The sequence below is a fragment of the Myiozetetes cayanensis genome, unplaced genomic scaffold (assembly GCF_022539395.1).
Source record: "Myiozetetes cayanensis isolate MyiCay16 unplaced genomic scaffold, myiCay2020 scf5-8, whole genome shotgun sequence".
NCBI lineage: Eukaryota > Metazoa > Chordata > Aves > Passeriformes > Tyrannidae > Myiozetetes > Myiozetetes cayanensis.
Window position 1 is genome coordinate 50034348 of NW_026087742.1, and position 16351 is coordinate 50050698.

At 39.0% G+C, this 16351-nt stretch overlaps 2 protein-coding genes across 2 annotated transcripts in view; one reads left to right on the top strand and one right to left on the bottom strand.

The window, feature by feature from the left end:
• The window catches only part of SMAD9 (SMAD family member 9), a 157594-nt gene that overhangs the window by 59442 nt on the left and 81801 nt on the right, over positions 1 to 16351 (bottom strand). The window lies entirely within an intron of this gene.
• The window catches only part of RFXAP (regulatory factor X associated protein), a 48359-nt gene continuing 34570 nt past the window's right edge, over positions 2563 to 16351 (top strand). Inside the window, exon 1 of the mRNA XM_050332150.1 lies at positions 2563 to 2685. Coding sequence (XP_050188107.1) covers positions 2563 to 2685 — 123 coding nt within the window. The remainder of the gene's footprint in view (positions 2686 to 16351) is intronic.

Consider the following 16351-nt stretch of genomic DNA (forward strand, 5'->3'; position numbering starts at 1 on the left):
AGGATGCAGAGATTTCTTCTGGTTTCCATATCATAAAATCTGCAATCTACTATTGCAGGTAGATAAAAATGTTAATTAACTGATGGACACTTTAGCTGGCCTCAATAGCTCAAGCTACATGTATGTTTTTTAAAGGGACCCTGCAGATGTATGAGAAACCTAATCAAGCAAAAAAACTTCCAGAAAAAATATTATAGGTAAATAGTTTTAGAAATGTAGAAACATTTAGAAATGTAGAAACATTTAAAACACATTGCAGCTCATTTTGAAGGTAAATAAGATTGGACTGACAGGGTTGTAATTACTTAGATTTGCTGAGAATTCAGAACAAGGCAAGCTGTTTCACCAAAGGTGCTTCCTAGTGCCTAACTCATCAGTATTCATTAAGTGGAAACCTAGCCTGCTGCAATGAAGAAGAATATGACATACAGTAACTTGAACTTTGGCAAGATCAAAAGCAATTAGTTAGGTACTAGAATCAGAGTGCTTCAGTTGAAGGGGAAGAGAAAGCAGAAAAAAAATAGCTCTGCATGATTTTGCATTACAGAAAATGATTATAATTTTGTAATAAGAGGGTGGTTGCAGAGAGAAAGTGAAAAAAACCCAGCAAGACAGACAGAGTACTCCTGGCTTCTGTGATCTGGACTTTTTCAAAGTGGTTATCAAAAACAGCAAAGCTCCACTGTTGCTCTCTCACATGCCCTGGTCTGTCTGAGTAGTTGTCCTTCTATAGTAATCCTATAGATGGTCTTCTGGGGTGGTCTTTGGTTTTCTTCCCCAAAGACACATCCCAGTAGAGGGAAAAGTGAAAAGCAAAAAGCAAGGGCATTTTAATGAGAATAGAACTGGATATATAAATAAATAGATATACAAATAAATAAATAGAGAACAAGGAAAAGGGGTTGGAAATTATGCTTAGATAGAGCCGCAGAAGAGGTGCAAATGCAGTTTAATTCTATCTCAAAAAACTGGTTGCAGACAGAGAAGAGGGAAAAAAATAGAAAAAATTTTTCTTTGAGGCAAACCACCCCCCAGTTACTTCCTATTTACAACTAGAAACCCGCCATGCAAAATAGATAAGTGGAAGGGTAATTAGGAAAACGGATATGATTAAATGTTTGGGGAGCATGGTATCTTCTCTGCCCCTGTATTCAGCTGCTGCAGGAAATGTGCCAGAGATAATGGAGAAACAGCCATCTCTGCAGACAAGAAATAGCAGGCGGGTGGACTCTCCCTTCAGAAACACTAGGATCCATGAACTCTGAGTGGGATTTGAGCAAGCAGGATCTGTTTCTCATCTGTTTCCACCTACATCCCTTCCAGACACCCTCAGGGACTGGACTGGCATCTTCAGGTGTCCACGGCCAGCATGTGCCATCCACTGCTTCCCCCTCTCCTCAGAAGCCAGGATGCTGCAGGAGCTGCTGTGAGGCAGTGTAACTCCTGTGAATGTTTGCATAGTGACCAGTTTTAAATGCCTTAGGACAGCTTTATGGCCACCTAAAGTAGTTATCTGGCCTCTCTCTTGCCTGGAAAAAAAAAAAGGAGGTTATATTTTTCTTTTTCCATTTTGTTGTGTTTTCTTTATAGCTAAGGCATAAAAAAGCAACTTGGAAAAACAGACTTCATTTGTATCTGAAGATACTGACTTCTGTTAAACTGGACTTGTCTGCTACCATGAGGACTGTGGCATAGTGAAGAAAGAAATAAAAGGAGAATGAGAGCAAGGCAGAGTACAGAAGTGAGGGTCCAACTTTGCCCTACATAATTCCCAAGGATCACAGGATTTGCAGTTGTTCTAGTCTATTCTTTTTTTTCAAAATTAAAATTGTAAAGAAATTAGGCTCGAAGCAACCCAGCTATTCCCCCCTCACCAACCCTCACCAGAGCTGTGTTAGTCCACACGGTTGGGTGGAGTGACACAAGGATGCAGGATGCAGGGTGACCCAAGGATTCCAGGACTCAGACAGTGCCTGGTGTAGGGGCCACAGCCTGTGTCAGTGTAGTGCTATCCCAGCCTAAAATCTGTATTACCTCTAGAACAGACCTCCTCTTGTTCATCTAGCTCAGAGCATCAGCAGAAAAAGTTCATAGCTATCCATATCCATCCCTGCAGACACATGTTTTCAATTCTTTCTATTGTGTTGGTACATATATCAGCCATTAAATTATAGGCACATATTACAGAAACTATGGAAACACTATCCCTGGAGATAATCAAAACTCATCTGGGGAAGCCTCTGGACAGTCTTCTCTGGCTTTGAAATGTCCTTGTACTGAGCAGGGGATTGGACTAATTGAGCTCTCCATATCTCCCTTCTAATTTAATGTTTCTACAATTCCATGATATGAGTTAATCTGAGACCAATGCTGAAAAAGGAGAGAAGAAATTAATGTAGAAGTACAAAGCTTGTCCCCTGCTATAGGTTGTAACACTTAATGTTTACATTTCCACTTAGTAAAGTCTAGTTCAGTGTAAATCATAATATGAATCCTACTATGATTTAAGCAGTTTCTATGGTTATCCTTAATATTCTTACTTCACAATGCTTTAAAGTCCCAATGAAAGCAGGACCTGTGATAGTTCATACACTTCTTCTGGGACAAACTGAGGAAAGTGATGGTTCCAAGGCTGTAAAGGAGACCACCACCATTCCTGGAGCCCTGAACATCATTGACCTTAAAGTAACTCCAAGCCCTCAGTACAGAAGTGGATTTTTCCTGTGCCAGCACTCTGGTTCCTGAGATGGGACACCTACCCAGCCTGCCATACGCTACCACTTTGCCTGCTCTCTGATCCAAAAGATGTTTTGCAGGAGTATTAATGCACCAATTTTTGTCTCTGCATATTGCACCTGAGAGAGGCAGGAAAAGAGTAACACTACAAGCATGACGTTCACTGTCAAAATAATTTGAATTAAATAAACACCATTATTAGTTGAAATGTCTTATTACAACATTTTTGAAACAAGGATTGTTATCAGATTGTTTTTAACTATACTTAAAAGTGATTCATAAATATCTTTTTTAAAAAGAAGTATCCAAAGGATGGCTGTACAAATTAAATGAAACAATCTTGTTTAAGGTAAAAGTAGACTTTTGTAAATTTTTTTTTCAAAAACAGGCTCATCTTTTTGTGAAGAAAATTTACTTCTGATAGACCTGTGATGAATTTTTTCAATTATTTAATTCATCTACAAAAAAAAAAAAAAAAGGAAAAGTCAATTATTAATAAAACCTTGATCTAATTTTCTTTTATGGCTTGATCCTAATGCACAGTTGCACATAGACCTTCTGTTGACCTCCATGGAAGTTGCACATCTAAAGGGAATGCAGAACCAGACTCAGCAGACAAAATTAGTGGTTTTCTAATTCCTCTAATTGGTGTTTAATTTTTCCACAGCTTAGAGACCAAGTTACTGGCTCTTAATGGGAAAAAGAAATGTATGCTGGAATGTAATCAGATAAGAAAAATAGTTAACATTATATTAGCGCTCCAGAAACAGAGCAATTGGTAAATGTGAATGTTTTCATTTGAATTACAAATGCCACTGATTTCCATTTCCGTTGCCACTTCAACTAATTTGTATTCAGAAAACCACATCCCTGAAAACGTGTAAAACATCTGCTTTGAAAAACTGAGTGTCAATAACTAAACAGTGTGCATCACCATACAGAGACCTTTGGAGCACTAAAGAGGAAGACTGGACCATCTGCATTAAGGACAATGATTTGTGAATTGTCCACAGGATGGATCTAATTACATTCTCCATTAATTCAGCCTACAGGGGGGAAAGAAGTGACTCAAAACAGCAGCAATGACACAAAGAAAGTATGTTGTGGTTGTTCAAATAAAACATGACAGTGACTTCAACTGAGTCCCCTTGTATGTAGATACTTAAGGAACCTCTTTTTTTTTTTCCTATTTTCTTTGGGTTTTTTTTCCTAGACTCTTTGTTTTTCCTGAAATTACAGCTTGTCCTATGTATGTGGCACTTTATGCTACGCAACCTTAAACCCTGTGGTGCAGTAACTAAGTATGACTTGACCCCACTAATTTATTGAGCCTAGAAAGCCTCTGCAATAAAAACTGCAGTGAAACAGTTGGGTAACATGACAGAAGTAAGTAATACATGTCTATCAACTCTCACATGTACCTTTATCAAGGCCCTTTACTAAGTATTACTGACTTTGTTTAGCATGCAACGCAGGCCTTCTTCTGATAATTAGTAACATCTGCTTTAGATCAAATGAACAAATACTTCTTGCCAGCAACTCTACTCATCCTGCCTGTCTGTAGCAAATTTTAAGTGGAGATGGTGTCTAATAAAGATCACATTCCTCTCATCTGGATATCACTATACAGCACCTCATTTAGGGTTTGGATTTCTATCAACAATGAATCATAGAACCACAGAATCAGAGAATGTTAATGGGTTGGAATGGATTAGTTTAAAGATCATCTATTCCCAAGCCCCCCTGCCATGGGCAGGGACACCTCCCACTAGACCAGGTTGCTCAAGGCTTTATCCAACCTGGCTTTGAACTCTGCCAGTGCTGGGGCATCCACAACCTCCCTGGTGAGTGTCCAGTTTTAGTGTCTCACCCCTCTCACAGTAAAAAAAATCTTCCTAATATCTAGCCTAAGTTTCCCCTCTTTCGGTTTGTACCCATTATTCCTTGTCCTATCACTACAATTCCTGATGAAGAGTTCCTCTCCAGCTTCCCTGTAGGTCCCTTTCACATACTGGAAGGTTGCTATGAGGTCTCCACGCAACCTCCCCTCCTCCAGGCTGAACAGCCCCAGCTTTCTCAACCCAATTCTCCAGGCACCTCCTGAGTCCTGGTAAACTCAGTGAGCCTACCTGATGAGCACATAATGGGAAAACTCTCTAGAGTTAAATAGAGAAATGCTGCAAATATTATTTCAGGCTGTCTGTCTACCAGGAAAGATAAAAATAAATTAGTTTCATTTATTAAAGGTGGTTCTGTCACATTTATAAGCCTTTTTATGAAAATGTGCTTATGGCTACTACATATTCTACCATCATTCACTGGGACTGTTTAATTTCCTTAGTTCTATAGTAATCTGTATTGAAGATAGATAGATAGATAGATAGATAGATAGATAGATAGATAGATAGATAGATAGATAGATAGATAGATAGATAGATAGATAGATATCCTAGGGTGAGTACTGCATATCTATATGCCCTGAGTATATACAGGGCCCCTTTTCTATACACAGGCACCAAGAAGGATGTATGATTAAATATGGAATTCTCGGAGTTGCTGCTCAGACTAGGAGAAGTGGGGATGGAGAATCCTTTCCATCCCTGTCCTAAGTATTAAACAACCTGTGCTAGCATTCAGAGAAACAACTGCTTTCTCTCACAATTCACATCTGTGAACTTGGATTGGGAGAGAGGCTTTTTCCCTTATATGCCCAAACCCATTCCAACCTTTTTTCAAAGGATGAAAGAGTTGCCCTTTGTCCTAGAAGGACTGGGGTGCAGTGCCACAGCAAAGCTGGCAGCCAGGAGAAGGAATTACTAGACAAATGCAGCTCAGGACTTTGAGCTCCATGATGGAGGCACTGATTTGCTCTATCAAAGCCCCAGAGTCATTCAAGACCATGTTGAATGGGGCTCGCTCTGAGCAACCTGGTCTAGTGGAAAGTGTCCCTGCCCATGGCAGGGGAGCTGGAGATGCATGATCTTTAAGGTCCCTTCCAAACCAAACCATTTTATGTTTCTATGATTAATATCAGCACATGGAGGTTTGCACAGTACAGTAAACACAGATGTGCTGTCTCAATCTCTAGGCCTTATAACTTGCAGAAACCTGGAAAAATTTTCGTGGAAAACCCAAAAAGACTATCCAAAATTCATGACTTAGTGCATGAAAACAATCAATCAAAAAACCTTAGTAAAGATGTAACTTTGTAAAATTAATGCATTTTTTTCTCTTCCCATTTTTTTCTCTTGAAAGCCTTGGAAAAAAAAACATCTCAGTTGGACACTCAACAAGGTATTCTTAGTTTAAAGAAATATAATCTGGTTATACAGCAGAAAGTACAAATATGATTTTTCAATGAAAAGCATTGTTACTTATATTAATAATAATTGAGTGTTATATCACATGTATGTTTATATCACATGTATGTTTATAGAAGTTTTACATTATAATCCTAATAAATTACAGTATGATAAAATTATTAACAGCTCATAGATAAAGAATTAGAATATGTTTATGATAAAGTAACACTTGAGAAAGCAACAGTCTTGGATCCCTGAGAGAATTAGACTTTTTGAGATTTTTCTTGGCCACAGCTGTAATACAAGGACTAAAAAACTGTGTCAGTGTTTTCTATGTCATTTCATTGTCCGGAACCTGGAAGTAAAATTCTGAGTCATTTATATCTCTGGACTAAAGTCCAATGAAGGAATTGTTAAGTGAATTCCCAGTAGTCAGGCTTCATGGGGTGGGATTGCCTCTGAGAGAATTCTCTCTTTCTCACTGGTGTTATTTTATAATATGCATTCTGAAAATACTATTTTCTAAGTTATTTCAGATAATTTCTATTTTGTTTTCATAACCCACCCCCTCTGAATAGTTATACCTCTTCACCAATGCATCCTGGTTTTCTGGAAGTCCCCAAAGATTTGTGGGTTTAGAGGATTGAAATACAAAATTTTAATTAACAAGTCTTCCTTATCATTTCAGGATTATTTTTCTCCCATGCAAAATTCAGTATTACAGTCTGGATTAAAAACAGTAAAGACACAACTTCAGTGCAGGTTTTTGGACTTGCTAAGGCTATGATTTCACAAAGCCATGGACCAAAACAAGCCTCACAGTGATGGCTTTCAGTACATATGTTATGAAACACAGGTTTGTGACATCCTGCAAATGTTTGTTGACAATGCCAAATTAGTTCGTTTTACTTTCTCTCACTCTTACATACACATCTATATTTGTGGGCTTGTGTGTATGTCACCAAACTCCTCCATCCTCCCAGTTACTTCTGCCATTCTTCTCTGAATTTTCCAGTCACTCCTAGGAAGATACACTGCATCCCACTCAGTGTTGCAGCTCCTGTCACCCCACAGGCATGTAGAGCATTTGCTGGATTCCTCACTTTGCAAAGAGATGTTTCTGCATAAACAGACCCAAACTGGTCATATATTGTGGCAACCTCAGATTTAATAATTTTTTAGCTCCAAAGCATCTGTATGAGTCTCAAATCAATCGGCAGAGATGAAAGCCTGGGCAGAGGCACATTGAACATGGTATAATCAGAAAACTGAACCCTGCTCCACTCCATTAACCCCAAACCATCCTTTCACTTAAGATCCTCTCATCAGTTTTTTGCCTCCACTGTGCTCACCTTGTCCCAGTACAGCTCACCCTTGGGATTTCTTTTAATACTCTGTTTACCCATCTATTCAGATCATTAAATAAGATGGTAAATAAGCCTGAATGAAGAGCCAGTCTCAGCAGTAAGCCACTAAGCACCAATCTGATACATTAACATTTATCATTACCCTTTGTTTACAATTCAGGGTGTTTTTATCCCAGTCAATCTATCGAGACAATTACAAAGTAATATTTCATAAGTGACTCTATCTAGTGCATTAATAAAATGTAATTATATTGGTGTAAATTGTCAGAGCTATCAACAGAATTAGGCATGTTATATTCATATATAACTGCTACTGTTACCTCCTCTGCTTTTCTTCTTCCTAATTTGCTTGTTTGAGACAGAGACAGGGCCTAGGAGCAAGAAGGGTGTTTGGGCAGCAAGTACATGGATCCATGAGATACTTTGGAGCAGGTACAGCTGGGAGAGTTACAGACTGCTGCATTGGATGGGAAAAGTCTACAGTACTGTCCTCAGTGGTTCCCACTTCCCTTCCACAGATGTCTAGTGTTTTCTTTCCTCAGAATTTTCTCCTCAGAATTTTCATAAAACAGGATGGGAGCTTATCCTTATCCAAATGTAACTGCCATGATTGTTCCTCCCTTCTAGAGAAACCAAACTGCGTTTGATTTTCTCTTCTTGTTCACAGACAACCTGGAGCTGAGTTGCCTTACTGGGGAGTTTCCTGCACCCTGAGGTCAACACCACCAACTAACAGGCAGTCTCTGTAAGACCTCCCCTTGAAGCAGGATACAGAGGGTGGCAGTGCTCTTCATAGCTCTTCATCCACTTCTTCCTGATTCAAACCTCAAACCACTGCTGGAAGTCTCATGCCAGCTGTTCCTTTTCTGCTGTATCTCAGCCACTGATCTTAGTCTGGGCAGCACATCCAGATCCAGGAGTGCCATTGAAGCTACTTGGGATTAACAGCTCCTCCCAGACAGCGTCTCAGATGGCTCAGGTTCTGCAGGATGTGCAGAGCAGTGCAGTGTGGCTGCCCCCAGTTAAACCTACATTTGCTGCATAAATACCACAGTCCCCATATGACCTGAATCCACTGCCTTTTTCATGTTCATATTTTCTGGGAGTCCATGTCTGGTTTAGCAATTAACAGGTCTTTTATTAGATCTCCTTTACTTCCTAAATGCTCTTATTTTACTTTCTCAGTATGACATAACATCTTTAGAATCAGATAAAGCCCTCACCAGTTTCTGGATGGTTTTCCCTTCTGGCAACCCTTTTTCAGGTAGGAAGTGGCCTTCAGTAAAATGTGTTATATTTTTCATTTGTCCTTTGATCATTTCCAACTACATTTCTACTGGCTTTCCTACTTATATGTTTTCCTTAAAAGCCTTAGCTGATTCTCTCTTTTTGTTTTGTTCTGGTTTTGCAGACTTTCTTTGATCTCAGCTCTTCTGTGTAGCTCATTGGTCTAGACCTGAAGATGAGGATGATGGGGAAGAAGCAAAATAGAAAGTACTCCTGAGATCTCAGCCTTAAGCATAATACTAAACACTTGATTAAAGGATGAGTGCCTTCTGGTATGGATTGCTTAGCCATGCTGAGAGAGAATATCACTCCTGGCCACTGAAGGCAGTTAGCTTCCCACTTAGTGCCACGTAACCTTGGAGCATGGCAGTAGCAGAGCATAGTACACAGGTCCACTTCTATTCAGGGAAAGTATTTGCTGAAATTGCTATTAAGCCGATGAAAGGGACTAAGAGAGACTTTTTTTTCTGCAGAATCACAAACTCAACCAATCTCAGCCCTTCCAAGTTATTAGACCTCTTTCCTACAGTAAATTCTGTCCCACCTAAGTCAACAGTTAAAATGAATAATTCAAAATATTTTGTCATTTCGGAGGCATTTGTTTTACCATAAGATGTGAGGTGGCCAGTACAGCAGTATTATGCTCTACTTACCTTGTTTTAAACTCAAAGATTTTGACAGAAGATTACCTAAAATAGGGAATGTCTGAGTCACCCTAAAGAAATAGTTAATAGGACATTAGATACCACATTTTAAGCCTCACTGCATTATTCAGGGAGAAAAAAAAACACTTTAATTTTATTTAAAAGACTCAAAGTAGTGTTTTCAAACATATTGTTTCCCACATCTTAACCTCAGTAATCAACTACAGTATCTTCTGCAATGACTTGCAGAGCTGGCTCTTAAAAGAAATAGAAAATTTTTTATTGAAGCAAACTCTATAAAATAGTAAGAAAATCCAAATCTTCTTCAAAGGAATTTTGGAATATTTTGAAATCCAGCTTGGGTATCAGTGTCAATCTGAGGCATGAATATATGTTTATAAATGGAAAAGAAAATGTGGAAAGGTCATGGCACTTAGAGAAGTGTTGGGCATGAACTACATGAACTGAAAGCCTTTGCCAAAGAATTATTCTTGCTGTCCCTGTTTCCCTGCTCATCCATTTCAGAAAGCCACAGTTTTTCATAGTGTTGAAGTTCCTTCCTCTGGAATCAGGTTGTGCAGCCATCATTTAGTCTCTGCTGAGTCCTTATGTTGGGCGATGGAAATCACTGACTTTCAGGAGTCACAGTTAGACCTCACCGTGAGACGTACTAGAGCAGGGTACCTTTGCAATGTGTTTCAATGGAGATATCCTTGCCTCAGTTTTTTGTTCACCAGCACTGCTCCTGAAACAGATTTTTGGACTTATTTTATCATACTTGCAGCCCCAAACGAAACTGCAACAGCTAATAGGGCAATGCTTGCTCCAAAATATGCCCAGTCTGAACACAATGGAAGCGGAAAAAGCTCACAGCTATTATTCTTTTTTACAGATAAGTGATTAGGTCTTTCAAGTGGGATGTTAAATGTCTTTTCCAAAGTCATACTAGAGATGTATGGCAAATCTCAGACTGGACCTCATTCTCTAGCCACTAGACAGTTGAAAATTACAAGCCCATTCTGCAAAGCAGTGTTCTCCAATGGAAAGATTTCTCTTTTGTTACCATCCACTGCACAAATAATGAAGCAGAGGAAAACAGTTCAGCCCTCATAATTTAAACCAAATAAGGATTAAAGCAGTTTATTGATTTGTTAACGACACATAACTCATCTGCAGAACATTCAGGATCAATATTAGTAACACAAGAGATAAACCATGTCTCCTGCAGGCTAAGAAAGGTCCCTTTCACTAGCCCCCTTAGCTGCATCCTGAGTGTGGGTTCCTGCTTGTGGCATCCCATCCAGTCACGCCACCTGCTGAGCACATGTTCCACGAGGAATTCCACAAGGATGATGATCTGTTGGATGTAGGTGCTGGCAGGGCAGTTTATGAACACATCAAACCAGGTTTGACTACTTCTGGTTACCCTTCAAGGTGTCTCCCCCACCCCAGTTTTCATGCTTCTTTCATATGTCTTTTCAGGCTGGCTCCTCCTTTGTTTCAAAACTTCTCTTTTCAAAACTGCTCTTCTAAGTTCCCTGCCTATTGTTTAATCGACTGAAGTTCTCTCTTTACTTTTAACACTGTTGATGTGGGGTTGATGGTCCTTATCACCAGTTAACATGGAAAAATGTCCTCCAGACAGTTTTGTGTATTCAACACACCCCCCACAGACACCCACACACTTTACCTCACACTTTTGTGTTATCAGGTGTTTTTATTCAGGCCATTTGCCAAGCCTGGGCTGTGCAAGCACCCACACAATTACTTTTATAAGTGTTGTGTTATTTGTTATTGTTTAATGTGGTTTACAGTTTAGTTTGGTATCTTGGGGGAAGCTTGCAACTCTTCACTCAGATGCATATTTGTTTCTCATTAAAGTAAAATTAATGCCACTCAATTAAAGGTTGTGTATTGTCACTTCTGCTATTTACACAAGGAAAAACACCTGTGGCCACACCCAGCACACCGATTTACTAAACAGTTAGTAAAGACATAAATGAGCTGGAAGGGGAGGTGGGTAACAGGCTGTTGTGATATTTCAGATGAAACTAAATTGGTCAGGGTTTTAAGGACTAAGTCAACAGTGAAGAAAGATGGATATCCTACAATGTGACGTTATGTGAATTAATAAAGAAATAAAGCAACACGATTATGAGAGCAGCCTTGCTGAAACAAGGCTCTTACACAATAAAATGTAACACTGGACAATTACAGCTTGACTTTATAAAGTTGTTTGAAAATGGAAGTGATGTAAAATGACATTTTTTGATTCCATATTTGTTACAGCTTAATTACTTTCAGATCAAACACATTGCCTCTATCTATATGAGATGTGCTTTGCTAGCTCTGGAAATTCTGCCTGCCTCCTAAAACTTAGACTAGATTCTCTTCTCATTATGTCTGCTTTGATGCCTATAGAAAATCAAGCTGTGAACTCACTCAAGATTCATCAGCCCTAAGATCTTCCAACTGTGCTTTTCTAAAATTTGTGCACAACTCCATGAACCCAGGTTTGGTGATCACTGTGATGAGAATGCCCTTGAGGGATTCAACATATTCAGTTTTACTGATATTGTATAAACAAGGTGCTTGCAGAACTGAAACATAAAAAAGAGTATTTCTGTCACAAAATAGGGACTGTATGCTCACAGGCCAATGGCCTCCTGTGTAAGAAGACTGCATTTTAAATATCTGCTTTCCAGAGAATGGTTACACAATAATTATTTTTGACAATGCACTCTGATATATCCTGTAAAATTAATGAAGCCATAGCAATGGCAGGTAGAGCAGCAGCATTTTGCTGTTAAATCCTCAGTGGTTACTCAATTCTAGAATTAAGGCATTTACGGCAAGAACCTGTTCATGCTCCTGCTAGTGCAGACAGAGTCTCAAGGGTTTTGGAAAAAAAATATTTGGGAGATAGTGAGTTATAAATTAAAAACAGAATAAAAATCAAATACTATAGTTCCTCTCTAATGAAAGATGGCAGACCTTTTACAGAAAGAGACAAATTATTCTGTTTAAAGAATAATGTGTGCACCTGCTGAACTGCTTTTTTAAATGCCATCTCTTGTGCTCTGAGTCATGGTAGTCACAAAGGATGCACAGTAATTTTAGCTCCTTCATGGAGCCTTAAGAACTTTTATTCTAGCTGGGATTTTTACCCAAGAATGAGTTGTCTGGTGAGAAAGCATGTCTTGCTCATGTTAGTCATTTCAAGTATGGGAATAAACCAAATTGCATATTCCTTTTTGTTGTATGGCTTCAGGAAACAATGTTAATTTTGTCTTCCTGAGTCAATAAATTTCTTTCTAAATGGAGAAGCAACTAGTTTTTGTCTGAGAGTTTTGTTGAGGAATAATAATTTCTGAAACTGCAAGGTAAATCCTATATTGTCTCACTGAGAACCAAAACTGAGATCTATCCAGAGTGCTGGACAGTTGAAACTCTAAACGGATAGCTTGGTTCCTTGGCAGATTGTAGGTTCATGCTCTATCAGTCTACCTTCCTAAATTTCTTAACCCTATTTTAGTTCACACCAAAAGAAAAACAATGTTGACATATCATCAGTGTATTCTAGTAGTGAAATCACTTTAAATTTGATATTTGACACTAACAGAAGATAAGTCACTCTAGTCCCTTCAGGGTAGGCCAAGGAGCCAGAATTTCTCTATTTCTCTTGCAGGATGTTGTTATTTTCTGCATCCCTGCCCAGTTCTCCAACTTTGTGCAACTAGGCTGAGTCAGTCCTACACGTGTGCTTAAACCTTGCCTGTTGACTTCCTTGGGACAGAACGTGCTTCTAGGTATACTCAAACACAACTACTGCATTGATTTCACCAGGAAAGGTTACAGTGTACATTGGTAGGCTCCTGCACAGCTCTCTGCAAGAGAATGCAGGAGACTACTGGGTGTATTGCTCACTGCTGAGTTGAGAAAAACACTGCATTGGAGTTGATAATCCATGGTGGGCAAATAGGAGTAAGTGAAAAAAATCTTAACACTTTTAGAGATGTTTAATTGAAGTAACACTTCCCAACACCTTGGCATGCAAAGCTGTATTCTTAAAAGTGAAGCCTTTACCAGCAGAGTTATAAGAAAAAGCTTGGGAGATGGGAAAAATCAGTTAATCATACTCACACAATTTAAGAATAAATTAATAAATTCTCTTTAGTCTTATCATTTGACATCTCTTCCAACTGAGTTGATAAGAAAATTTTGGCAAGACTTCAATAGCTACACATTCTTACTATTTACCTGCTGGCAGCACAAAACAGCCAAAAAAAAAAAAAGTACAGATTTGCTTCAACAGTTATATTTACTTTTATAATATCATATGAAAAAAAAATTAGGGCTTGTCTGCCTTGTGGACATGTAGAATATTTTAATCTCCACTGTAACAACTCTCATCAAATGTGTTTCTAACAGAGATGATGAATCTGGTGCTGAAGTGAAGTTAGTTATGGGCTAGTGAGGAAGAAATGGGTCCATTGCTAATGAAGGCTGTCAACAGTTCCTTTGGGTGGGAAGGTGACAGATTATGTTAAGGAAATTCCAGTACCATAACTACTCAAAATGCAACTGGGGACATGTTCCCACTGACTTTTTGGCAGTTTTTAACTTTCTGTTTCTCTTAAAACTACTGGGGAGGTAGATCAGTGTTAGAAAAAATCTTCAAGGTTACTGGCTGCCTCAGATATCTTCTGATCTTGTCAGCGTGGGCATAACACAGGATCCAGACACACAGCTAAGAGAAACAAAGAGACATCTTTGAAGCTGAGGCCTCAGATATTCATGATGATTTTTTAAACCCAATTTTGGATCTTCAGGTCATGAAACACAGCCTCTTTTTGCTCAAATATTTGAGGAGAAAGGACACACTAAAGACTGGTAGTATATCTTTTTAATAGGATACTAAGTATGACATAAAAGGCTTCTAAGTGGATTTGCACCCAGAAAAGTCCTGTGAATCTGTGTCAGTTCCTTTAAGTGGAACGTAGTGAAGCAGAATTTAACAAAAGGCCCATTTGATGTACTACACAATGTCTTACAGATTCAAGCCACTTTTGGATTGCCATTTGTCAGGCAGGCAGCTGAAATCTTGCTCTTTTCCATTTTCATTGCTTTGCAACGTCTTTTTGTGCAAAAAAAAAAGAAAAAAAAGATTAAAAAGTCACTATGTATACCTCTAAATTCATTGGCCTGAACTGTCTTCTGTCATGGATTTCATGCTGACTTACCATAGATAAGAACAAAACAAGATCCTGATGTAGAATATCCTGTCATTCAGAGATGGAACAGGTAGTAGGGGGTGGATAAGCCCTGTTTTGTTGAACAAATTTCAGAAAAAAGCTGAATAATACAAGTGTTAGTACACAGTGGTCACAAATACTCATGACAACCTCACATTTTTATCCTTGGACCTTTATGTCCCCTACAGAGGTTCTGTGAGTTAAATCCTGATGCCCTTAATATTTCAACAGTCCAAAAGGTATTAGCGGTTTTGCCTCAGAAGCATATCAGATGTGACTGAAGAACTCTGAAAGTCAAACACTGTTTCCCCTAAGGTCCTCCCTTCCCCACAGCTGGAGGTTCACTCCCAGTTTTGCTAATGGACTGGACAAGGCAACTGAACAAAGATGTATCTTTTTGGATTTGTTTTCAGCTTGATCTAGTTCCTTATCATATTCACAGCATTTCCTCACAAACAGCCCTGCCAGCATCAGCCATAGGAGAACTGCCTTGTGACACACAGGCATTTTGCTTAAGAAGCCACATTTTGCTTAAGAAGAAGCCACATTCCCCTAGAAAATTAACCTTTTCTGAAGGACCTCATGTCAGGACACCTGCACAGAGAAATTAATGCATCTGCAACAAGAAGCTTCCCTCTCTTTTCTCTTCATTTACAAGCAGAACAAAACATTTGCCAATTTCTCTGCTCCCTAGAGATGCATAGTTATCTCTCCACAGCAAGGGGGCTCAAAAAAAGCAGCAGTTGTTTACAATAGATTTGTCCCTTTATCATCTGGAGGGCTAACTGGAGTCTGCCCAGTAAGCAGTGATGTTGAGAGTAGCATAAAAGCTAGTATGGGAAAGGAAGAGCTAGATGCCTAGTGAAGTTATAATGCCAGAAATCCTGAGAGGGTTTAGAGGCAACAAAACCAGTGTTGGATGACACAAAAAAAAAAATTGCTGGTCTGTGTAACCCAACGTTGTGGAATTCTTTTTGTCTTACCTACCTTTAACACCATGTACCTACTTCAGAGCACCCAGTGCTGCCTTTACTGCCAGGGATGAAACACAGACACTGTGAAGGCATGCATGATGGTCAGATGACCTAAGCTTTCTATTTTACAATTAATACAGTTATTCACTTCGCTGACAGAAAGGGAACCCTAAAGTGGCAGGTACGAACATCCCAATCATAATCTCTTGCATTTTCACAGATACCCTTCAAACACCTCTAGTCTGAAAGCAGCATACTGCTCACAGCAAGAAATGCTAAGAAGAAAACCAAAAAAGAGAAGGGTTTCACTGAGAGCAGAGGGCTAGAAAGGAACTTGTTCCCTTCTGTGGGAGGACTTCTGCATAGCATTCCCAGCTTCTGTTTCACAATAGGTTAGTGCCTTTTCAGAGAGAGATGAAAGGCTGTTGGAAAGTGACTTAGTCCTTATATAGATAATTATTGAGAATTAAACTAATTTGTCCAGTTGAAATGCAGGTTTTTGGCTTATTACAGAGATTACAGACAAATGTGCACCCAGTTCAGGTTTTAAATGAATCTTCTCACTGACTTACAAATGTTAAATGGTCTAAGGTATCCATGGTGTGAATGTGCCTAGAATGAAAATAAGGTTAGATTCTTTCAGTGTAGGCTTGAATTCAGTTCAGGAGATGCAAGTTTGTTTAGTCATCAACATCCAAAATCGGTGCCATGGAGAGCTTCATTCCTCACTGACTGCTGACCAAATGTGGCATATATCCCTTCTGGGGCAAACAGATTAATAAACAT